Below are 25,093 nucleotides of genomic sequence, written 5' to 3'. Positions count from 1 at the left end.
CTTAAAACCTTTGCTTTCTAAAAATCAAATAAAAACTGATTTTACACGTATTCATCTGTATTGCCCACAGGCAGAAGAATGTTATTACTGATTGGGTAAAACAGACAAATTGCTAAAAAAAAATTAGACATTTTTTGATGCATTTCTTGCTTGGTGCCCCTCTGGACTGAGACACTGGAAAAGTGCAGTAAAAAAAAAAACACCAAAATGAACAAATTGAACAGTATAAACTGGAAAACCCCCATGCAAGCAGCTTCAAAATATATAATAATATACAAAACTGGTACATGCAATTCAAACTTTCCAATTAAACATAAAACACAGTAGCTGCTTGCTTACTGAGCTGCGACACATGACCTTGGTAACAGGATATGAGCTGTTCACCTCTGGGTCACTGGTTCTAATCCAGCCAGGAACAATAGTGACCACAAGTTGTTTACCATCTGACAGCTGTTTGCTAGCTTACGTGAAATGACTTGGTGGTCTCAGTCCATTTCCTAGTGGGCAGGTGTCCATATTATAGAAAACCACCGTCACAATTGGCATCCTTGCTGACCATCCTGACAAAGAGACCGAGGAATGAATGGGCATGGAGAGCGAACTATCCTTTCTTGCAAACACATGGTCCCTTCAGGTCAGAGCTAAGCCACAGCTTTTGGTGAAGCCCCAACTATTGAATTTCTGGCTGAAGCAGCAAAGGAATAAAGGACGCTAGACTCTTGCTTTTTCCTAGAAATCAAGGAGACGGCCTACAGTGACAATAGGCAGCTAATACAGACTACTGCAACTCTCCAACAGTTTATGGTTATGTAACAGTTTTACACCCGCTGAGGAGCAAAGCTGAATTTTTATTTTTTGGTAATTTAAGAAAACATCAGAGCACACTTCCTAACAGGCCAAAGTCCTCAATTGTACCTGAAAGTGACTAAGTTTCCATGAGTTCTGCTGAGAAGGGTATGTAAGGGGCTTCAAGGTCTAAACCTAAGGATTTCAAAACAGCTGAATATAACTGTTTTAAGTTACTTTAACTTGAATAAGAGCTTCTGGTGGGTAATATGTTAAAAACAATTTGCTGTGTTGTTCCACAGCAGTCAGCTTTCCTCTAGGCCCAACTTTTCATTTAACCTCTCAGTGCCCTTTCCTCAAATATGTAATTGTTTTCCTGTGTGGTTAAAAGCAGCATTTTTAAGTCTTTTCATCTGTACTCCTGGGATAGCACAAATTTCATCTGTACACGGAGTAGCACAAAATTTGAATGCAATTTTTTTAAAGGAGCAGCAAACAGCAACGGAAAAACTCTTCATCCAGAACCTTTTAGGGGATACTGTTTCCTAAACAGTGCTTTTAGGAGATGGCAAAACTAGCGTATAGAAAAATGAAAGGAATGAACATGTTATGAAACAGGGTACAGTTTATTTCAAGTATTCTCTACCAGCTGCTTGCTGTACCATCTGTTGTTGCCTAAGCAGCTTCCTTCTGAACGGCTTTGCACTGAAGCAGAACTGCTCTCACTGTTGGACACAGTCAGGTCAGGTCAGCACTCCCCCCAGCACCGAACCTGCTGCCTGTCACGGCTCCCCCCACCTCGGTATTTCTTACCGGCCACCAGCTCCCAAGGCAGTGCTGCATCTGTCAGGAGGCCCATTTTTCCTAGTTTGCTTGCTATTCACACTGAGCAGTAAAGAGGGCATTTTATTTTGTGCAGGATGCAATCAGAGATTCCCGTCAGATACTCCGAGAGCCTGACCATATGGCCAAGCCTACCCTGAAGCAGAAAGGCCTGGGAAAGGAAGCTGAACAAGTGAGCAAACACACCTCGCACCGCCACCTTTATTTTCTACTTCTGGCCACTCCGATCACGCAGGTAATCTCACCCAGCTAGCCAGCCCACCGGACCACAGCAACGGCCCGTTCTCCCTTTGAGCGAGGGGTTACTAGGAGCGCTGGAGGCGACACGCCCCGGCCGCAGCCGCAGCCGCAGCCGCAGCCGCAGCCTCAGCCCCAGCCCCAGCCGCCGGGGCTGCACCGCCAGACGGGAGGTTTCCCCAGAGCGGTGCCGTGAGCCGGCACCTGCCTCCTCCCGCCCCCCCGGAGACGCCGCCGGTGCCCGCGGCGCTCTCCGCCAGCGCCTTCGGCCCCAGGCGCGGCGAGAACCCCTCCTCTCCCTCCCGCCCGCCCTCGGCTCGGCTTCGGCGGAGCCGGCCTCGCCCCCCCACACCCCGGCGCAGGGCCGCGGGCCGGTCCCTCCCCGCCCCGGCCCCTCGGCGGGGCCGCGGGGGGCCGCGCACAATGGCGGCCCCGGCCCCGCGGCACGGCAGGCTGCCGCGCTGGGGCACTTCCAAGGCCGCTCCTTCCCGCTGCATCTGTGCAGGGAAACACACTTCGCTGGGAGCCACTTTCATGATTTTGTTGCGAGCGGGATTAGCTGGATTAGGGGCCGATTCATAAGGACCCCCTGCGGCTGTGAGGAAGTTTCATCACAAGGTCAGTGTGGTGTGAAGTATATTCTGTCAACACCACCACTCCTTATAGCCGACTACAAAAAATACAAAAAGGGGGGGGGGGGAATTGCAAGTGAAATATATGAATGAACGGTTTACGGCAACAAAGAGATTTACAGATTTCCCCATCAGCTGCTTAAAAAGATGTGTACCCTTCAACGCTGTGCTCCTTTAAAACAAGAAACCTGTATTAGTCATTTTTAATTTATAAAGAATTTAGTAGTTTAGGAGGTGGGAGGAACCTGGGGAATAAGTGTAGCAACCCACACACAAAACCACAGAGGAACTTTTGGCACTTAGTCTAAAACCAGTCATGCAGCTCAAAGATTGTTGCACTGTTCAGATTTTATTACATATAATGCTGTCACCTTCAAGACTATTTAATTCCTAGCCCCTTAAGTGCAGTAAGTAACAGAGACATTAAAAAAAAAAAAAAAAAAAGTGGGTTGGAATGGAGAAAGGAGAACGTGAATTAAAGTTTTTTGTTTGTTTTTGCTCCTTAAAGATTCCCCTCACCCCATCGTAATGACATCGCTCAAAGACAGCAACACTTTTGTAGCTGGCATGATGCAAAATTAAATCTGTAGTGAAAGGGGGACTTTTGTTTTGCATGTGTGTGTGTGTGTAGTTTGGGGGGGGGGTGGTTTTTTGTTTTGTTTTGGTTTTTTTTTTTTAAGAGCAGTCCCTCTTGCACAGAACCAGGCTGTTCAATCAAAGCCTTATCTGTTATATTTCTGTCTGTCTTTCTCTTCTGTTTAGCGCATTCACCAACAAGAGAAAAGGGGGTAAAGCAATGGAGGCTTTGACCTGCAGCTGTAACACAATACTTTCGCACAGCCCTGTCGACCCCTGACATAAATTTTACACCGCAGCTGGCATTTACACACTTAACATTACCATATGTATAGCCTACTCTGTGCTAATTATGCTAATCACCTGTCTAACTCTCTGCTGCGAAAAATGGTTGTATTTAGCAGTCCACTGCCTACCAATACAGCTTACTGTGTGGCTGAAATGTACATTCAGACGGCTCTGAATGGCAAGATTTTTCCACGTTGCTGGCTTCATTCAGGCCACAGAAAAATTTATTCAAGTCAACTGGTTTCGGTCCGCAACAAAAAAGTTACGAGAAAAAAGTGAGTGTGTTCCTGCCCTAACATTCTAAGTCTGCTTGCAAGCAAAATGATAAATCAATTGGTGTGGGAAACAAAAAGGGAGAAAGATTTCTTTTGCAAGCCATGTGAAACTGTAGCCTATTTAAAAAAAAAAAGGGGGGGGGGGGGAGAATAAAAAAGGTCATCCTATTTCCCCAAATCTCCAGAAAGAGCAGTTAATAGATGTTTATGCCTGATCACAATTCTCTCAAGTTGCTAGCTTTTATCTACAGTTGGAAGTCATACCAAGCATGTTTTAGTTTTGTTTCTTGATCTTCGTAATTTGCACTAGAATATCATATTTTCTATTAGCTACCACTTAAACAGCATCAGCTTCTAAACAGCAATGGCTTCTTTTTTGAGTATGGGGAACCCCTCAAGAAACCAGTAGAGTAAGACTGGTGTAAATTAAATCGGAATCAGGCCCACGTTGAGAGGCACATAAAGAGAAATGCACAGGAAATACTCACCAGGAAAACTGGTACAAGAAAGTATCTTCTTTAACTACCTCCATACTTTTTCTTACAGTTACAGAAAAGGTAACTTAGGAAGAAAAATTTAAAATTGTAATGGATAGGGTTTTTTTAATGTTATCATAGTGTCAGCAGGAAGGGAAAGGTTTAAATGAGTTCGTAAAGCTTTTTTTTCTTCTGGGTATCTCACTGAGGAGATTACACCAAGATCTGCATTGGGATTACATTCCTGTAGCTATTTAAATACAGTTTATCACACACAAATAAGTTCCTATAACCCCTTTCCCCTCTGCACACACCCAAGGAAGCTATGGCAATTCACAGATTTGTCAGATAACCCAAACATAAATCTGATTACAGCATCACCCTTGGCAATTTCCTTTCAGGTCACATTTGTGAAATCTCCTTTCAACTAGTTTTAAATGTTATGAAATGACATGTTCGTACACAAAATGGAAAAATGTGCAAATAAACCTCCTATATGCACTACCACATCTGAAGAAGATAAGCACACTGGAAGGTAAGTCATTGTTAATATACAGCAAAGGGTATTTAATTAAAAACAAGGACAGCTCAGCAATGTTTATACTCAGAAGGTGCAGTAACATACTCAGTCTTTCCATTACGCAGCATGAGGTCGAAAAGAACCCTATGCCTCTGCCTTCCCTACTTCCCATCCTTTGTCCACTCTGCTTCCATGTGCACAAGACTGCTGTTCACAACAAGGTAAAGTAACAGGTTCTGCCTGTCAGCAATGGCCTTTACTTTACTATTTTACTTTTTATGTGCCTGTTTGACTAAATTAAGCAGCCTCAGCCAAGACATTTCTTGCTTTCTAGCATCTCAGTTTCAGCTACTATTATCTGCCAGCCCAAAGCACTAATTTATCTGTGTTCTTTCAGCTCCAAAATACTGGTTGTGCGGCCAAAAACACAAATAACACTACAACTACTGTGCTTATTTCAGAGTGTGTGGATTTTTCCCTTTTCTTCTTTTTTTTTTTTTTTTTTTTTAACTAGGAGATGGACCACCCTGCTCTTATGGCACAGAACACTATTTACATTGCAATACTTGACTGTGTAATACATCTGGCATTTTTGGGCAGGATTCCTGAGCTAGGGGCCAGAAGCCCTTAAGCAATGATTTAAGGGGGGAAAAAAATCACACAACTTGACTTAAGAGTGCTCATTTCTAGTTTGCTGCACTTAGCTTTTGGTTACTGACTAAAAAGCAGAAATGCATCAGGCTGGTAAACAAGAGAAGGCTGTTTCTTTTAATTTATCTCACTGTTAGTAAATGAAGACTGTATTACAGTTTAAGGGCTCAGTTCCAGCTTCAGGTATATATGGGTGTACAACACTGCACATGTGCCTTAAAAATATCAGCTTTTTCTTGCACATGAGGAAAATACAGATGTTTCAAATATACAATGATTACTTGTATATTTGAAGCTGGAATTAAGTTCAGTACAATTCTCTAAAGGAGCAGCACCTTTGCAGAAAGAGTCACGTTATGGTTCTGCTCATTCCCTTACCTCTTATATATTTTGCTCAAGCACTGAAATAACTAAGTTTTCCAAAACCAAGCAGAAGTTAAAGCCAAGACATTCATTCTAAAAACCAAAACTAAAATTCTCCTTACATCAAAACATCTATATGGTCAGCAGTTTCCATAAAGGGCTTTTTACCTCATGAAACTACTACTTCTGCCAAACTCAGGATGTTTATAGGAACTGAGGTGATACTGAATGAAATAAGAGAAAAAACAGTAACATGTAAACTCTATTTACAGATATTAAACTAAGTTTACACAGCAAAAAAGGAATTAAGAAAAATAATTTTATTTTTAAATCCTGAATTCAAAGTTACTCCCTGCAACTCAACTCCATCTATTTCTAGTGCAGTGTACAATGAAAAATTACTCCAAGTCAAAGTCACTCAATTAACAGCAAGGACGAATGTAGCTTATTGTATCCGGTATTCATCGGTCATATTTAGCACACTGGAAGCGGATAATAAAATAGCACAGATCATGCAAAACAGGAGCAAAACATTTTCCAGTTCTCTTTGATTCACAGGCACAGAAGTGGCCACTATAAGACAGCATGCATTTTCAGTGCAGAAATCATACTTCAAAATGCTGAGTCTTCTGTCATGAGGCACCATCTCAGGAATCTGTTGCCCCAGTAAAGCATCAACAGTAGAAAACCACAGAGTTTCTGTGAGGAGTAATGAAAGTTGTGTATCTTTATCTTTCTGAACTCTGACAAGGGACTACACTTATTGTAGAACTGTCACTTGGCCCTTAAGCAGTTTTACCGATTTCTTCAGGTCCTCCCAGGTAGAGTAACTCACAAAACAAATGGGGAAAAACCTCCTGCATAATACAAGGCAGGAGAGATTAGAGAAACTAAAACCAAAGACGTACTGAAGATACATAGGGATGATTGAGAAAATATATATAACTGTACAGTAGACACAAAGAAGAATGAATTTCTTGGTAAAATTCTGCGCTCCAGCTCCTGCTGAACTCAAAAAAGAGCAGCTAGAACGATGTATAGCCATGCCATCACCTGTAGAGAGAAAAAGCACTGTGCAAAGGATGGAAGACTGAACTTTATTCTATATACAGGAGAAAATGCCAGACAAGGAACAGCCCCACAAGGTCTATAAGCAAAACACTGTTTTAACCAGTCAGAATATTCTTAAAAAGCTAGCAGTGGGGCAGAAAACTTTACAAGCATGGTTTTACCTGAGTGCTCATAGGTTGAAGTGCGTAATTCACTGTTAAAAGGATTGTGCATAAAAGTCCATGAGTGTCAAAATGAGAACATGTTCCATTAGACACCAAAAGGAAAGCAGTTGCAGACACATTAAAACTAGCATCCTAGTGGACACAGCTCCAACAGGTCATAGGGAGGTCAGCTTTGAAGGAGAAATCCAAGTGAAATATAAACATGGCATTGTGGAAACCAGACAAATCTCCCATAGCTTTGTCCAGCCAGCACTAATCTAGGCATCAGCTGTGGTGCATAATCTAAACAAAGGGATAAGTCGGTTCATACATCTGGAAGTTGTCATATTTTGGAGCGTCCTGACAGTTATGTGTAACTGAAACATCCACTTGTATGCAACAGCCTTTAAATTTGTTGAGCAGTCAAGAACTGTTACATGCATACGCTATGTAGTACTACTACTTTCTGGGGAACCACCACAAATACTAATAACAGGGCTTGGACCATCTCTTCCCACGGCAAAAATAAATCATGAAAATGGATGGAGTCAGGTGAGGAGATAAGAGTTTTCCTTAATGCATTCTCTACTGAAAGCAAGTTTCAGTACCCATGGCTTTTAGAGTTCCTTCTCATCTGAACTCAGTGTCTGACGAATAATGAGAAAGGAAGGCCCGTTCTCTACAAAAAGATGACAGTCCACTTAGCAGGTAACAGGAGCTGGTAGTAGACCTCAAACCACTCACCACCACCTCCACATAGCACCACAACTCCAGCAGCAGCCCACCCTACAGCTGAGCTAGCTCTTCTCCTTACCTACATTCCCCCTGCTCCTGCTCAGCAGCAATGGCATGGGGCATATGACAATAAAGCAAAGTTGCTTTCAACTGTTCTATTTCACTAGAGAATTTCTGTACCAAAATCTCCAAGCTCTCCAGAACTACAGAAATGCCTTCACACCCTGTTCATAAGCAGGAGAATCCCCAGAGTGCAAGATGACACTCGAAGCGCAGAAGAGGGCAATGGTGCAGCCAAGGCACTGCCCTGTTTAACTACACGTTTCAACAGCGAAGGAAACAGACCCTTCCAAACAAGCAGCGGTAGGGCACATTCTGGCATGGACATTGGCGACAGTGTGTTAAGTTTGGAAATAATGAAGATTAATTTTCTGCAGCATTAAGTAAATTAAATGCCTCTGAAGTCTGAAAGGCAGAAGGAACCGTGCAACCATGCACTTAGAGCTTAGAGGGGTGCCAGTCCTACAGGAGGGGATCCTCCTCTTACCCTTCCCAGAAGAGGTAGCGCAGGGGCAGGCTGTTAACATCTGTTGCAGCTTTGCACATGGGTAAAGGTCTGGCTACACTAAAGTCATTCCAAGTTCTGCCACTACATTCAGTGAGTTTGGGATTTCACTCTTTACCTTCTCAATGACCAAAGAATGGTCACGTGTAATACCTTCGTTAAAACTCTTACAGATCAAAGAGGAATTATAAACACTGAAGCTGGGGGGTTTTTTGATGTACAAGCTTTTCAGCAAGGAGCACCAACTCTGAGCAGTGATGTGGACACCTGTCAAGATGGAACTTAACAGAGACCCTCAGTGATTTTGAATTTAATAGCAGGCCTTTGAAAGATGATAATCAAACATCCATATAACTAAAACCTTTAAACATCTTTTCTTAAAAACTTTCAACATATGGAAACAGAGGGAGTTCAAATTCACAGGAATGTAACACCCACTGTCCTGATGTTTTTATCCACAAACATCATGTAAAGCTTGAGTATTAGAATGTGATGTTATTTTTCAGAACAGAAGCACAGACTGAAATACTCTTCCATTTTGACCAGTAAATGTTAAAAAAAGCATATTGCCCAGATGACCATCCTTCAGCCATCAAGTGGGAACACCACTGCTACCTTCCCATTTGAGAAACGACATGATAAATAATTATACTTAATTCAAACAAAATAATGGTCTTGGAAATTCTCCAGATAAACACCTTTCAATGAACTTCCAATACGCACTGAGGGATGCAACACAGTGCAAGACAGCATTCAGAGATAAGTAAGCCCTCATCTCACCTGATCCATATGAAACTAATGGATTCGGTGATGTGATCAGAGACAACGCCCCGGACTGTCACGCTGCCTACGAACACCCCACCTCAGATTCACCAGCAGAGTAACTTCCGCTCTCCTGCCATCTACACTGAGTTGATGCGGTCATGCAGGTACAAGCACATCTAAAACAACTACTCTACTGCTGTTCACAAACGTCCATGTTTGTGGGAGAACGGAATTATACCCAACTGGGTCAATTCCTGCTAACTCTATTCAAACCACACGTTACTCCAGCCCACTCACGTGAGTTTGTCTCCTTAAAACAACAAATTCACAAAGATCTGTTCCTTTACTATTCTGTTTTGTTTCTCCAAAGAATACTAGTGTAAAGTTAAGCGATGCCTTAGGCAGAACTTAAGAATAACTTTCCTCACCACCTGCACTTGATCTTGCTGGGTTAAGCAAACTGAGAATCTATGGAAATAATATTGGCTCCTGCATCACTCACACGCTTTCCTCATTTTCACCTCATTCTTATCCTGCATGGGTAGATTAACGTATTTTAAGATAGGTCAGCCATAAATAGTACAGTAGAATAACTTGATTTTTGCCCCTTTAGAGTGAAACAATGCTACACATAGCTCAAATCTTCACTTAAAAACTGTTTCTGCCGTACGCCCTCAGTCCTAATTCACTTAACAATTAGAACACAGTCCCTTTGTTCCAACTACCAAAGCTGAACTATGTGGCTACTGAAGGCATTTTGTCTCCTCTGCAGGATGTCCTACTCCTACCTGCATCACCCACCCTCTTCCTTCAAACTGGCTTAAAGAAGAGGCTCTGCATGTTAGAGCTGGGTTCGAAGTAGCTTTGTGAAGAGGTCTGCTTAAAGAGGGAAAGGTTTGACTGAGCTACAGCTAGTGCAAAAAGTGCAGAAAGCAAGAAAGGAAGGAAAGAACACCATGACCTTCAACCTCTTAAAAAAGAAAAAGTAATGAAGAAAGTGCGGGGAAAAAAAATCCCAAGACAATGGTGACATGAAATGAATTATCAAGGAACAAGACGAGACCATCTCTCCCCTTATGAGCTCCTCCATTTAACGCCATTCAAGGCATTGCAGTAGTCAAATTTCAAGCTCCACTTAACAGAACCTTCTCTGGAGCCACAAAACTACCTTCCTTCAGAAGCATGTGAATTTACATGTGTGACTGCTGTTCACACACAGGGTCTTACAGTGCCTATTAAGAGTGGTAGCAAAAACCATAACCAGTTATGGGCATTATTTCTTTTCCATCCAGAGTACTTTCTAGTTATGAATGGATGTTTCTAAAAGCACATCTGTGTCCTACAAAATTCAGTCACAGAGGAAATCAACGCAAAGCCCTTTTTGTTCTCTCAAAGGCGTACGATGTATAAAGATGCTAAACAGTCTCCACAACTCCAGTATGCATGGACACCCACATACAGCAGTTCAACTAAAGCTGAATGGCTGTGGATAACAGAACCGCCATTAAAATGCCAGTCCAGAATTTGTTTGCCCAAGAAACTACAACAAGCATCCTCCAGTAGCAAGGTACGCACACAGGGATGACAGACCTGCTGAAGGGCTGAGGGGAAACAGGTATGTGCCCCAGTCAGACACCAGAGAGCCAGACTACAAGACAGGAGCATGGACTGAGAGCATACTGAGGGGCACACAGTAATAACCGAAGTGCTCTGAACGGCAGCCAGAGGAGGATTGTGGTTTTTTTAAAAAAAAAAAAAAAAATAAAAGCTACTCTACAACACTTAGTGCCAAGAAACAAGCTGAGAGGAAAGCCACTGTGGTATCAGGAGGCTCAGAGAAGGCCAAGAGTGCTGGCATAAATTCTGAAGGAAGAAGACTACTACAGGAAAACTAAAAGACTGAAGGAGATCTGTTTTTCTTTTTCTCTCTTTGAAAGTTTGCCTACCAGGTGGGTTTCTAAACTTCTTATGTAAATATTTCAGCCATAATAGCTTCAGGCCCAGACTACTAATCATTTATCTTGGAATGTGCATGGTCTTAAAACTCATTCAAACTTCACTATTTTTAATTGTGTTATGGTTTTAAAGCAACCGTTTACTTCCAGCAAGCTTCAGTGCTGTATTATGTTTCAGGGTATTCAGAAATACACCATACAAAATCAGTCTCTTTATGTAAATACTGCCAATTTATCCAGCAGTAATAACTGTAAAAAGCTTCAGTAGCAAATCGAAACTGTTACTGAAATGTATTTCAAGTAATCTACCATATTCGGCCAACATTGCCCAGTTCATTCCAACTCTCAGTAAACAAAAGGTAAAGAAAAAAGTAAGACAGCTATTTAATAAACAGGGCAATTCAGCCACTGCTTCTACTAAGAGAGACCTTGATTTAAAGGGTCCCTTAGTATAGTAACTTCATGGAGTATACTTTAAAGCTGTTAGGACCAAGTGCGTACAAGTGCAGAAAAACGAGTTTGGTCACTGCTTTCTACTTCTGCATGGGACGAACAACATTTTCCATACTATCTCTTTCTATACCTGTTCCATCTCAAATTCTCGCTCTGTACTTCTGCCTGTAGTGTAGCAACAGAAATACGTGATTGCTATTTGTTAGGTTTATTTGTGTAACACCCTCGTTCATGAGCAGAACATTTACAGAGTCTCTACCAAGAAAGTACATTTTAGCAAGCTCTTCTGTGTAGTTGATCATGTAGTGCTAGAACAGGAAGACTAGAAGTTAATTTAAATTAAATCTTAATCAGCTAGCCTCTTTTTGCAATCTAGAAATGCAAGGGTTTCTAAATGAAGAGTTTTAATACTTCTTTTTACATTACTTAATTCTGACATGAAAACCAAACCCAACAGATGTGAAATTACACAGGTCAACTCTGTACAACCAGCTGCATTATGAATTCATCTTCACCACAAAAACCTCAGAGATCAATTTCAACTAGATTTTATACCAGAGACTTTCCCCCCTCCCCCCTCCATGAAGCAATAATGACATGTGAAGAGGTCAGTGCAGCAACTGTACCAAGTGGCTATTTTACAAACCATGTTTTTTCCTTGAGAATTTAATTTTAATGCTGGGCCAGTCATACAGGCATCATCAGCAAGTAGTTTCTTGGTATTACATGGTTACAAAAAGTAGGTGGCATTAATGGGATGGGATCACCCTTCCAAGTAAGTGAACCCCAGCGACAGCAGAATAAACCTCAGGGAAGCGTGCTGGATGGAACTGCAATCATGTATTATCTACGGAACACTTACAGAAAACCAGAGACAAAACACGTATGAGCAAAAATTAACAAACTTCCACAACAACCTCACAAGGACTTAAAAAAAAAAAAAAAAAAAAAAGAGTGGAGAAAAAGAGTGATGTTCACAATCATTTGCATTAGTATTAAAGGTACACAGGACCTAGTGACCAGTACAGACTCTGAATGCACATCTCTGCCTATGGATGGGATCCTGCACTGCCCGCTCTGTTTCTCAGGGCTGCTGGCAGCAGATGTCATCATATTTTGGGGCTGCTGGACTACACGGCCCAAAAAAAGTTCAGTCGCTAACACATTATTTTCCAAAATAGAAAAAACAATACTCACTAAATGACCTGTGAACCTCATCCTGACCCCAATATGGCTGTCACCTGCAAGGATGGAATCTGGTCCTATATGCTTTAATCCATCCATAGGGCGGGACAGACCACCTTCATAACAGCGGCTAACGTTGTCTGCACACAGCACTAGCTTTTCCACACACGCACATACAGAGAGCTATTTAGTAATGATTATTTATGCAGCCTTCCATATTAACTTTTATAAGCCAAATTCTGCTGCAAGCGACTTTGACATAAACCCAGAGTAACTACTGCAGTCAAGGAATTCTGTTTTCACATCAACCCAGCTAACAGGGGAATGTGATGCTAAGTAAATAATATTTTCCCCCAGAAAAAAATAAAAAAAACCACCAACAAAAAAAACCCCAAACCCACAACCCACCAAAAAAGCAAACCCGAAAAACCCCGGCAGCCTGGAGCCGTGCCTCTCAGAGCAGGTAACCCGCCCGGGCTGGCAGCCCCGCTCCCCCAAGGGGCACAAGGGGCCTGCGAGGGGGGCGCTAGCGACGCCGCTCTGCCGCCCCCCCCCCCCCCCCCCCGCGGTGTTTCTGTCCGGGGTGGGGGGTGTCTGTTTCGAAAGGCAGCCCGCGAAGCCCCGGCCCGTCGGTACCGCTTCTCTCCTTTACCAGGCCCGCCTTCCTACGCCGGCGCCTTCGGGCTGGGCCCGGCGGAGGCGCCCCCGGCCCCGGGCACTGCCCGCGGCCACCCAGCTGCCGGCCAGGCTCCGCTTCTTCGCCTCGGCAGCCTTTTTTATTTTGGTCCTCTCCCTCCTCTTTTCTCGTTTTGGCTTTTTTTTTTTGGTGGGTTTTTTTGGTTTTTTTTTTACCTCGAGACAAACGCTTCCCCCCACAGTTGAAAGCTGTCCAAAAAACAGGACCACACACAGAGGCACCCGCCCCGCCGCGCTCCGCGACGCCCGCCCCCTCCCCCCGCCGCGGGCGCACGCACTCCCAAAATGGCGGAGGGGCGCCTCCCGGCAGCGCGGCCGCCGGGGACGCAGAGACCCGTCGCCCGCATCCTTCCCGCACGGAGAGACGGGCCGCAGGCGGAGGCGCGGGGAGGCTGAGGGTAGCCCGGCCCGGCCCCCCCCGCCGCGGAGCGCCCCGGCCTGTCGCCGCGGCCCCCCGCTGGCGGAGAAGTGGTACGCGCCGCCCGGGGCCGCGCGCCCCGGCCCAGCGCCCGCCTCGGCAAGCAACCGCCCCGTCGGCAGCCCGGCCCCCGCCGGCGGCGGCAGGCCCTCCCTCTCCCGCTCCCTCCCCGGCATGCGGAGCGGCCCGGCGCAGGGGCGTACACACGCACGCACGCACTCCAGCCGCCGCTCCAGCCGCCTTTACCCGGCCGGTCAGGCGGGGAGGGGCGGCAGCAGAAGGAGGGGGGACCCCGGACTTACCTTCCACCCACAGCTCCTCCACGTTGGTTTCGAGATTAGCTGCCCTTAATCCTACAGCGAAAGCCCCGAATATGAGGAGGCCGACAACCAAAAACTTCCCGCAGTTTTTCTGAATGTAACAGCCCAGTTTAAACAACAGTCTCTGAAACTTTGCTCGCAGCCACAGCGGCGCTTTCCGTCCCGTCGCCTTCCCCTGCAAGGCAAGAAGAGGTCAGCAGTTGAGGGGCTGCGGCAGGCCGACACACCCGCACCTCCGCACCCCGGAGGCCGGCGGGCAGAGCCCCCCCCCCCCCAGGAGCACGACAGCTCGAGCTCCTGGGGGCGCATTCCCACGCAGCCTCCCCGGGAGAGCGCAGCTCAGGCGGGCGCCCTTGCAGCAGGGCCCTCGCCCAGCAGCCACCCTCGGGCGCACGCACAGGCCACGGTGTACCTGCTGGTAGCCATCCTCGCCCCGGACCAACGCGCAGGCCAGGGGTGACGCCACCGCATCAGACCCCTGCGCCCTCGCCTACGCTGCTCACCACGCCGGCAGCTCAGGCTGCAAAGCGTTCGCGCAGGCAAGACCCGCAGCTCCAGGGCGCGAGTGACCGCTTCTGATGAACCTCAACAGCCACGAGAACAGAAAAAAAAGTCCCTTTTCCTGTTCTCCTTAGACCTCTGAGGAGCTGGGGAGGGGGGGGGGGGAAGCAGTGGTGACGGAAGAGCTCGTCGGTAGCAGTTTGCTGCCGTTTCCCCCACTCCCAGCTCCTAGCAGGGGTTTGGTGCTGAGGCAGGACCCACGTGGTGAGCAGCGCTGTAAGATCAGAAGTAATTCATTTCCATAGAGTTTGGAGACGCTGTGTGATCTGAATTAGGAAGTAGAGCAGCCATCTGTAAGTTACGACAATATTTGTGAACGGAAGAGGGCAGCCACATGGATTTTTTTTTTTTTCCCTCCTGCTCCTTTCCCCCTTCCTACAAAGCCTAGAAATCCACTCTCTGAAGTGAAACCATCCCTGCAGCAAGGCAGCTTTCCGAGCTTGTTTACTTTAAACATTTTTCGGCCGGCGGAGATTAGCGGCCGCGGCCGTCCCTCCGCCCCGCCCGGGCCGGGCCGGGCTTGCGGGGCGCTCCGGTACCTCCAGCCCTTCCCCGCCAACAATTACCACCACCGCCGCCGCCGCTCCGCGGGCAGCGGCGCGACCTGCGCGGCAGGGTTAAGGTGGCAATTTGTTTACGGCACTCGCTTCCCCTCCCACCGCCGGGGAAGGAAAACGGCTGCAAGCTTTCTCTGCCGTGGGACCTGCTCTGCCAGAGCAGTGGCCCTGTCGGCGCTCGGCGGAGAACTTCACAAAAGCACAACTTCTGCCAAGAAAGCGGCCGCCCCGCTCGCTCTCCCCCCCGTCCCGACCGGGAGCGGGTGTTGCCGAGGTCGCTACGGAGGGGATGGGGAGGCGGAAAGGAAGCGGAGGGGGAGCCGGGGAGCGGACCGGGGGGGGCTAGCCGCGGGGGAGAGGCCGGGAGCGACCGAAGGCTGTCTGGGGAAATTCAAGCGGAGGACTGCTCCGCAGCGCAAGCAGGCACCGGGGCAGGCAGAGGCGAGAAGGGAGGGAAGGACGGCACTCTCTCCCGCACTGAAGAGTCACAGACGTCCCTCTCTTTTTTCCCAGCATTTTATTGGTGGCTGTTTCATTTCCATCTCCTCCTTCCACCCCCGCGAGAAAACACACCACCCCCCTCCGCCCCCGCCGAAAACCAGCACTAGCACTAGCGTGTATCTCTGCAAAAAAGAGAGATTGAATGCACCTTTGAGATCTGCTCCAAGGCGAAAGCCGCATCGCAGTAGCTTGGCCGCTGCAGATACTCCCGGTCGGGCGCCTCGGCGCGCCGATTCCCTCCGGTCCTTCGCCGCCTGCTGCCGCCGCTCCTCGCCGCCCGGCCGGGGTGGCCGCCGCCGCCGCCCGCACTGCTGCTGGTCTCCGGCTCCGACGCGTTACCGGCCGAGGCCATGTTGCCGCCGCCGGCGGGACGGGGAAGCTGCCGCTGGCGCTGCCGCCGCCGCGGCGGGGCCCGGGGGCCCGGGGGCGCGGTGGGGCCGCGGGGGGCTGGCGGCGCTGCGGGCCGCGGGCTGCTGCGGGGGCTGCCGCCGGGGCTGCCGCCGCCGCCGCTGCTGCTGCTGCTGCTGCTGGGGCTGCTGCGGCGCGGCCGCCTCACGCGGGGCGCGGGGCGGCGGCTGCCGCCGCGGCCGCTCCGGCCGAGTCGCTCCCCGCGCCTCCCATTGCCACATCGCGCGCGGACCCCGAGCTGCAGGCGGCCGCTCCCCGCGCCCAGTGAGGGCGGGCGGCCGGGCGGGCGCGACCCCCGGGCCCCCCCGGCTGCCGCCGCCGCGCTTTCCTCCGCTCCCGTTGAAATCGCCTCCTCCGGCCGCCGCTGCCTCCGGGAAGCCGCTGTCCGCGGCGGCGCTCAGCGACGGCGGCGCGGCGGCGGCGGCGCGGCGGGCCGCGGCGGCTGCTGCTGCTGCTGCTGCTGTAGCTGTAGCTGCGCTGCCTCGCCGCGCTGCACCATCCTGCCTCAGCGCCGGGGTGCTTCCCGCGGGCCGCGGGGCCGGCGGGGCTCCGAGGTCGGCCCCGCCGCGGCGGCGGGCGGCCGGCTGCCTGGCGCTCTCCCCCGGCGTGTGCGCGGCAGCACCGAGCTGCAGCCCCTCGGCTCAAGAGATGAGATGAAGAAGAAAAAAAGGACTCTCTCCATTTGGATAAAGAGGAGGAGGGGTGGGGGTGGGGGGGAGTATGAGAGGAGAGAGAGCGAGCTATGGAGAGGGAGGGAAAAAAAAAAAAAAAAGAGCTGAAAACCCGCCCCCGGGGCTGTCAGATGGCTTGGGTTTCTGCGAGGCGATTGGCTCGGGGAGGGCAGAAATTACTCAGCAAACATGACTATTATTAGCTGCTTAGCAACAGCTCACCAAAGTAGAGAGACCACCCAGGCCGGCAACCCTTGTGTGTGCATCTCCAGCTTCAGGGGGAGCCTTAAAGAGATCCAGCCTTCTTTGCATGCAATACTTCCATTAAGGAATGCCTTCCCCCCCTTTCTTCTTCGTTTTCTTTTCAAGAAAGTTTTCTCCCCCCCCCCTTTTTTTTTTCCGTCGGGGATGCTTGCAGGCAAATACACGCGCGGAACTTTCTCGCGATCGACGTACAGAAATATATTTTTCCCTTTTAAAAAAGAGAGGGAAACGGGGCGAAAGCAGCATTAAACGATTTCTAAAGCCCTTAAAAGAAAATCCTTTTAGAGGCACCTTGGCCTCAAGCTGCAACAAATACTGGGAGGTCCGAGCTGAATTCCCAGGCTTGCAGAAATAATGACAGGGTGGTGGATACTGCGGTAGAAAGTGCCAGATTTTTCTCCCTCTCTCTTTCTTTTTTAACTAAAGAGGAGACTTCGTTCCCTGCAAGAAAACCACTCCGTCCAGTTAGAAAAACACAATGAAAACTTAACACTTGAGGGATTTAAAGCCGCGCGGTAGCTAGCCTGTTTCAACTTAGGTCTCATTCTTTAACTGAAACCCGAGGAAAGCCAATTTTAATGTTTTTAGTGTAAAAGTCCATGAAACGCAGCCTGCCTGGCCGCGCTAAACACTTCTTGAACTATACGCGATTGTTTACTTTTTTGGCACCGCTTCTCCCCGTCTCTGTTCATTGAGAATCAGCCATTAATTGCTGCCGTTACAGCTGCGCGCATCCCCCCCAGCCCCGGGGCTGCGCGCCCCGGCCCCCAGCACGGCTCCCCGCGGAGGCTCCGCTCTGCGGCGGACCACCGTGCGCACCGGAGCGGAGGGCAGCGGGAAACCCGCACCGCCGCTCCGCGCCCGGCCCGGGAAGGCGCTTGGGGAGGGGGGGGCGCTGCCCCAGCAGGGCGGCTGCTGCGCGCCCGCGGAGGAGCGCGGCTGTGAGGCGCGCCCGCTATGCGTTCACTCGGGGGCAAGCAATATAGAGAAAAAGGGGGAGACGGGGGACCCACGGTGCGGGGGGCAGCCCGGGCAGCCCGCTGCCCGGTGCGGTGCCCGCCCGCCGAGCCTGCGGGCACGGCGCAGCTCGCCGTTCGGCCCCGCCAGGCGTGTGCCCGGGGCAGCGGTCGTGGGCAAAACCCCCGCGCTCCGGGGCACCGCCAGCCCCCCCCTCCCCTCGGCGGGGCCGGCGTGCGCCGGCGGCGGGGCCGCCCCGGCCGGGCTGCCAGGCACACCGCCCCGGCGCCGGCAGCGGGGACGGGCAGCGCCCCGGGGGCCGGGGCCGCCGGCGGGGAGCGCGCTGCGCGGCGCAGAGCAGCGCACCGCGCCGCCCGTGCGGAGGCTCTGGGGGTGAAACCACCTAGAGGCACCCGCGGACGGCGGCTTGCCGGGGTGGCCGCCGGCGGTGAGGGGGTCCGTTTTCCCTTCCTTTCCCTCCCACCGCTGTTTTTCCCACACGGGGAAACCTGCCTCCGTGAAGGCCCGGCCCTGTGCTCCGCACGGGACTGGCTCCAGGAAAGCTGCTGGGAGCAGCAGGCTGTCGGGCACGCACACGTAGGTGCATCCCCTCGGGAGAAGGAAACCTGAAGGGGTTGGAGCTGGAGGCTGTTTTCTGTTGGGGGCTGAAACCCGCAGCTGGGGTGCGGTCGGCCACCTCCAGTTCGAGTTTCCGCTTGGGAAAGCGACCGTCCATCTAGCTAGGAACAGATCTGCCATTGCTCCTGCCCCCGCTCAACCTCACGGGGTCTGATGGAGTGGCAGGGCTGGGGGATGGAGAAAGAAGGGATGGGTGGAGAGGCGTTTTGGTTCAGCCTCCCAGCAGGCTCCGAAACCTGGGAAGAGCGTCCCTTCAAGCACCTCGAGCCCCCAGAGCTGCCCTGCCTGTCTCCTGCCTGCCTCCTGCCTGCTCGGCTTCACACAATAGCCCAGCGCCCGTCAGTCCTCACTCCTGGTTCCAAAACGCAGTCTGAAGACTCAAATTTAACAAGCGCTATCTTAATCTCCCCTCTCTCCCTGTGGTCTGGAGGGATTTTTCTTTCTTTCTTTCTTTTTTTTTTTTTTAAGCATACACAAGAGATGAATTACTGCAGGGATCTAATTGGCCTTGTTTCGTTTTTGTTTTTTTTTTTCCTTAAGGAAGAAGTGTCAGTGTAAAAGTCTCCACTTGGGTGGTCAGAGCAGTGGCTGCCCCCAGTTTGCTTCCTAGCTGATGCTTGAGTGCTACATTCCTGGTGATAATGTTGTTCCCAATCAATCTGCCCTTATTTACATTTGTAAGCACTGCTGGCTGTGATATGCATGCCCTGTGTATGCAACTGCTTGTCCACACCAAGGGCTTTTTCCCATCTTCAGCAACTCGCAGGGATCCCATAGATTTCTTATCTCAGGCTTGCTCTGTGGTGAAGGCCTGGGAAGGTGCCTCCTTGCGCAGAGTGGCTGCAGTCTGCAACCTTTTATACCTGGTCCTCCCGATTCCTGGACAGCCAGGGCCGGCATACAAGAACCTTGGGGCTTCGGTCATAGCAGCTTCATTTTGTAAAGCTCTGCCTCTTACTTAGGTCACCTTTGTGCCCATAACCCCCAATACTGCAGACCTTCACGCCTCCTCCAGCCAGATGAGGGATCAAATCCAACAGAGGTGGACAATGGGTAACAGGTATTTATGCCGATTTTACTTTAACACATTTTTCCAGGTTGCTCATCGCCCGTGGACACACCACCAAAAAGCATTGCACTGCTGGAGCATCTGATTACCTTAATAAAGAAAGGACACTTCCTTCTGTAGGGGCTATGAGAGAGCTCACCGCGGCGGAAGAAGGACTTGCGGGAAAAAAATCCGGTTTTGTCTATTCTCTCCAATTCTTGTCTCTCGTGGCGCAAGGCCGAGGGTCCGCCTCGGCCCCTTGCCCCACAAGCACGCCTGCCGCCGGCTTTGGCGCCAGGTAAGGCCCACAGGGCAGCACCTTCACTGGGTTTTGCAGAGCAGCCCGAGCCTCTCCGCCCCCGCTCGCCGTGGCCCGCTTGCCCCCGGGGCAGGCGGGGGCTGCCGCCGGGGGAGGGCGGCGCGCGGCGGGGGAGCCGCTCCGCCGGGCAGCGCCGCCGCGCAACCCCCGCGCCTGGGCGAGGAGGAGGAGGAGGAGGAGGAGGCGGCGGCGGCACGAAGCTAGCCCTCTTCCCCCTCCTCAGCCCTGGAAGAAAGGGAACTGCTCGAGCCAACTTGTCAAAATAATGCGGCTAATTACCCCTGATCTCCTTTAATGGAAAGCTGCTCTGCACGCCACAAAGGAGCAAATGAGGGATCTGCAGCACCAGCCCAGGAGCGCTGGCATTTTCTTCCGCGGAGGGCCGCGGGGAAATGTGCCTCCGGAGGAGCCTCCGAGGTTTCCGCGCTCCTCCCGCGCAGCAGCGGACTCCCAGGGGAGAACCAGAGCGCCCGGGGAGCTGCGGAGGACAGCGGCGGGAGCAGCAGCCCTCTCCCTCCAAAAGCTGGAGGACATCCCAGCCCTAGCAGACCTTGTCATATTCCGCGGGGGGGCTTTAGCTCTGTAAACCCAAGTCGTCTTCAAAACAGATTCTTTTCCTGGCAAAATGCCCTGCCACTTGCAGGACTTTACTGTGCATAGAGAGGGGAAAGTTACACTGAACAGTTTTTAGCCAGGCCGGACAACACTGGGTCTGTGTAAAGATATAGCTCAAGTCCTGCATTTGGCAGAAGGCAGGGCATTCATTTTCATGATCTCTGCCATCAGGTCTTGCAGAAAAAAAGCTGAGCAACACGATCTCTTTGACCCACTGCTGGAGCAACAAATTTATTAGAGATATAGGCGTGAGAAATGAAAAGGAAGTAAAACAATTCAGGCTCATTGTATGTCTTTCTTTCATACTGCTAATCCGGTTTACACATCACGCCTACATGTCTCAATAGGGCTTTATACACTGTGGCAAAGGCAGAACAAAATAAAAGGTGTGTGTGTGTGAGTGCGTGCGTGTGTGTGCATGTGTGTGTGAAATAAGGATAAAAACAGAGAAGCCCAAGACATTTTAATTCAGAGTGGGCTGCCAGTTTTGTATCTACTGGCTCTTGAAAGCAAATAGGTTTTAAAAGATTTCTCTGCCTCCCCCTCCCTCCTCAGCCCTAACATTTCTCAACAATACTACCTCCTGTCCAGATACAGTGTCGGATTATAATCCAGACGCACAATGACCCTAATAGCCCTAACCAGAAATTAGATACACCTATCAGCCTGATGCTGAAACTATGTGGGACCCTCTAACCAGAACTGGTAAATGCTATCTGGTTGGTAGCTGGCAGGTAGCCACCCTGGCTCCAACGTTTCTTTTAAAACCACCTGATGACACCAGACATCTCCCCCATTCCCCTCCCCTCTTTTGCCCCCCCACCAGGGTCTACCTCCCATACTGGGGCTAAGGCAGCAGCCAAGGGTGAGATGTGTCACTGAATGTCCTCCGCCCTCCAAGCCCTGGGAGCAGTGGGACAACACGCACACAACCGGTGACAGCAGTGCTGTACCGGTGCCGGTGGTGCCAGGTACCAACGGCATGCAGAGTCCGATACTGGAGCCAGAGGCTGAAGCCACTACTAAACTTAATCTAAGGCACTACATGTATTTCACTGCTGTAGTTAGGGAATGAGTGTCCCTCCTTTTCCGTGCAGCTGTATGTTTTCAGCAGCTTCCACTGACTGCGGGCATTCAGCCTGAGTTGCAAAGAGAGGGAAAGGGCTCCTCAGTGCACCTCCTTTAAGAAGCCCTGTTCAGCTTTCCCGAGGAGAAAGGAGATGCAAACTGCATCTTCCCCGCAGCCCCTGTCCCGCGGAGCCCGGCCCGAGAGGGCTTCCCCCCCCCACCCCCGCACGGCAGGTTGTTTGGACCACCGCTCACACAGGTGCCGAGAGGCCGAGACCGGGGACCCGTCTGCAGTCCTCTGCCGGACCGCACCGGGCCACCGCAGGAGCCACTTCCCATCAGCGGCCAGTCCCTCCCGCGCCTCCCCACCGGGAGATCCGGGCCGCAGCACGGCCGAAGCGCGGGCAGCCGCCCGGGCGAGGGGCAGAGCAGCGCCCGGACCCGGGGGAGCCCCCTGCCCCCCGCCGCCCGGCCGTGCCCCGCGCTGCCGTCCCCGCTTGGACCGGACCCGGCGGGCGGCAGCCGCAGCCCCGGTCCCCGGTCCCCCGGCACGGCGGAGGCCCCGGGCCCCCGGCGTCGCCCCAGCCCCCGGCGGCTGGAGGGAGTCTCCCCCCACCCCCTGCGCCAGCCCCGGGCCCCAGCCGCCGGCGGCCTCGGCGAGGGCCCGCGCAGCATCCCCCCGGCATCGCCCCGGCCCCCGGCCCCCGCCCCGCGCCCGGGCCCTGTCCGCCGGGTCCCGCGGCCCCCGGCCCCGCTGCCGCCCCGCCGCGGCCCCCCGGGGCTGCACCTACCATCGCTGCCCTTGCCGGAGCCGCTCGTGGGGAGCCGTGCTGGAGGGGTGGGTGCGCCCTCATTGACTGGCCCTGGTGGCTTTAGTGGGACATCAGTGTTTTCGTCCTCTGTCCTCTTTCGTCCTATTTCTTCCCCCCCCTTCTTTTTTCCTTTTCTCTTTCTCTTTCTCTCTTTCTTTCTCTCTCCTTCTTTCTCTCTCTGTTTCTTTCCCTCTCTTTCTCCTTTTAGTTCCTCTTTTCCTTCCTTCCTTCCTTCCTTCCTTCCTTCCTTCCGTCTCTTCTTCTCCTCCTCCTCCTCCTTTTTTTTTTTTTTTTTCTTTTACCCCAAAGGAACTGAAAGTGTAAAAAAATAACCCTCCTAGGTTGCAGGCATTCTGCAGAGTGCTGGAAAGCCTCACAATTACATGCCTGTTTCTATTAAGCAGCTCCATCGTCCTCCATGTGGGTGGTCTGGCTCTCAATAGGCAGGACCTGTCAGGGTCACGTGACGAACCCGCAAACGTTACCCCTTTACAATAAACTTTCGGGAAAAAAGCGAAGGAAGGGAGAGCCCCGTGCCGCCGGCCGCCCCGCTGCCCCGGCCCCCCGGCCCCCCGGCCCCGGGCCCGGCCCCCGCCCCCGCCCCGCTGCTTCCCCCCCGCAGCAGAGCAGAGCGCACAGGTCTCCTTCAACCTCTGCCTTCCCTCCCCTCTCCCACCTTGGATTTCAAGAAGAGGGAGAGCGTGGAAGGTGCCAGGTGGTGGAATGCGGTTTCCTTGTCAAAAGAAATATATAGCTGGACGTGTAGGGAGGGGAGAGAGAAGCAGAGTTTTCCTCTGGCTGCTGGGCACCCCGCACTGCACCTGATTTAGTGTGTTTGGTTCTGAAAGGTTTATGCCCGTCCTGCTCATTTTTGCTAGGGGTCACTAGAAAGTCAGCTTTCAGGTGGTGAAGCCGCACAATACAAGAAAGTTAGCTCCCGTGAACAATACCTGAATGTTACTGAGAAGAGCACAGCGGTTTTCCCTTTTAAAAGCAACACTTTCTTCAATAGTTACAAACAGAATATAAACACCGCAGAAATTTACTATTACCTTTTTAGGATCTTGTGGTGGCTGAGTATCATTACAGGGTCTGAGAGAGGTGATGTCAAGTGTGGCTTCCGGATTAGGGCATACTGCAAGGAACAAATGGTGTGTCTTGGAAGATGTGTCACTAATTATTTATGGAAGATCCTTTTCCTCTAGTCAGTCACATTTGATTTGCTATCAGATTTGGTATATCCATAACTTATTTTGAGAATAAAATATATTCCATATTGCCGTAGTCTTGTGTCCAAGCTGCCCAGATATTTCTGTTTGCAATACATTTAGAAAACATGCTTCATGATTGGGTTCAGTGATCTCACACGACTTTTTTGGATACTCTTTAGCCGTGTTTTATATGTATTGCTCCTGTTAGAGAATTCTGCTAGTAGAAGATAATCTGTACCTTATGGTTGTATGTTCACCATGAAGAATATAAAAACATTATATAAGAAAAACTGTTAGGGAACATCTCAGATGCAATCACGTTGCATCAAACAGCCTAACTCCATACGTACTCTTGCCTGCATAAAACCAGGCTAGGCATCAAAATAATGAGCAAGAAGGACATTTCGCCTACAAGACTGTTACTATTTTTACATGGCAGAGGGCCTTGTGTCAATGATAAAGAGTTGGAAGAGCATGGGAAAAGACATTTTACAGGATTTTTAAAGACTACATGAAAAACATACATCACTTTTTATGGCCTCACTGATCAAGCACAGAGTTAGATTACTGAAGCAAAAGACAGACAGCAGGGGTAGAGGGTGCATAGATGTCATGGTTGTAATCCTCCAGTCCTCTTACCCAACGCATTCAATCTTAAATTTTCCAGAGAAACTCATCGTAACTCCTGATATTAAGTTCCAGTGGTTTCTGACTCTATATATTGGATAGGATAGCATCCACAGTACCTACCCTAATCATGCCATGTAGCCACAGTACTGTTGTTTAAGTTGGTAGGAGGCAGAATAGCAGAATAGTCACATAAAGAATCAGCAATTATCCTGCCAGGGAAGAAGAAGAGCAGGGCAAAGCAATGCAATATGTGAGTGCAGTTTTAGAAAGAGGTGCGCAGTACAGACAAAGAATTAGAAACAATAAGAGTTGTGATGTTAGTGCAAGTTAGGAAGTATCAGAGAAAATAACCTGAGAAATACAAGACTCCTCACTTGTTCAATATCAAAGTACATCAGTGGTAAATACCATAGCTTTTATTGCCTCTTTCTTTTGCCAGTCTAATTCCTCCTGTTAGTTCTGTACTACCCAGCAAACCTGAGTCTTTGGCACCCTGTGGCACTGATGTTCCTAATGTGTTCAGAAAAAATAGCATAATCAGACATGAACTGTCCAGGCATGTGACACAAAGGAAATAAAAAGTAGACCTGTGTGGGGATCACCCAAAATGTTTCAGAAGAGGAGGGCAGAGGTAACAATGCCAGTTTCTTAATTCTTTAATGCAGTTATTTAAACAAAGATGTTACATATAGCTGGGAGATGAAACTAGGGATTAATTACTTCATAACCATACTGTTTTCTATACTGTTTCCCTAAGGACCTCTTAGTAGACTCTGTTGGAGGCAGCATGGTGGTCAATATGGGGCTTTGCATGACACACAGTGTTTTTATTTATGGTCTTATATCACAAATAGTTTGGTATTTTGTCTGTAACTTCAC

The 25,093-nt window shown here is 50.2% G+C and overlaps 1 protein-coding gene across 4 annotated transcripts in view; it reads right to left on the bottom strand.

Moving 5' to 3' along the window:
- PTCH1 (patched 1) overlaps positions 1 to 22,805 on the bottom strand; it is a 75,739-nt gene extending 52,934 nt beyond the window's left edge. For 2 of the 4 annotated variants that reach the window (XR_008233508.1, XM_052777146.1), the window contains exons 1-2: positions 15,721 to 16,738; positions 13,936 to 14,128 (exon numbers count right to left, since the gene is read on the bottom strand). Coding sequence is in view for 2 of the 4 variants with exons in the window: in XM_052777146.1 (XP_052633106.1) it covers positions 13,936 to 14,128; positions 15,721 to 15,924 (397 nt within the window). In the remaining 2 variants the exon portion in view is untranslated. Of the gene's footprint in view, positions 1 to 13,935; positions 14,129 to 14,365; positions 14,533 to 15,720; positions 16,739 to 22,352 lie in introns of those variants that run through there. The other 2 variants (XM_052777147.1, XM_052777148.1) reach the window with 2 other exon arrangements.
- Positions 22,806 to 25,093: the final 2,288 nt, after the last annotated feature.

The sequence above is a fragment of the Harpia harpyja genome, chromosome Z, assembly GCF_026419915.1.
Source record: "Harpia harpyja isolate bHarHar1 chromosome Z, bHarHar1 primary haplotype, whole genome shotgun sequence".
In the NCBI taxonomy this organism is placed as follows: Eukaryota; Metazoa; Chordata; class Aves; order Accipitriformes; family Accipitridae; genus Harpia; species Harpia harpyja.
The sequence above is the reverse complement of the archived record's forward strand: the minus strand, read 5'-3'. Positions and strand labels throughout refer to the sequence as shown.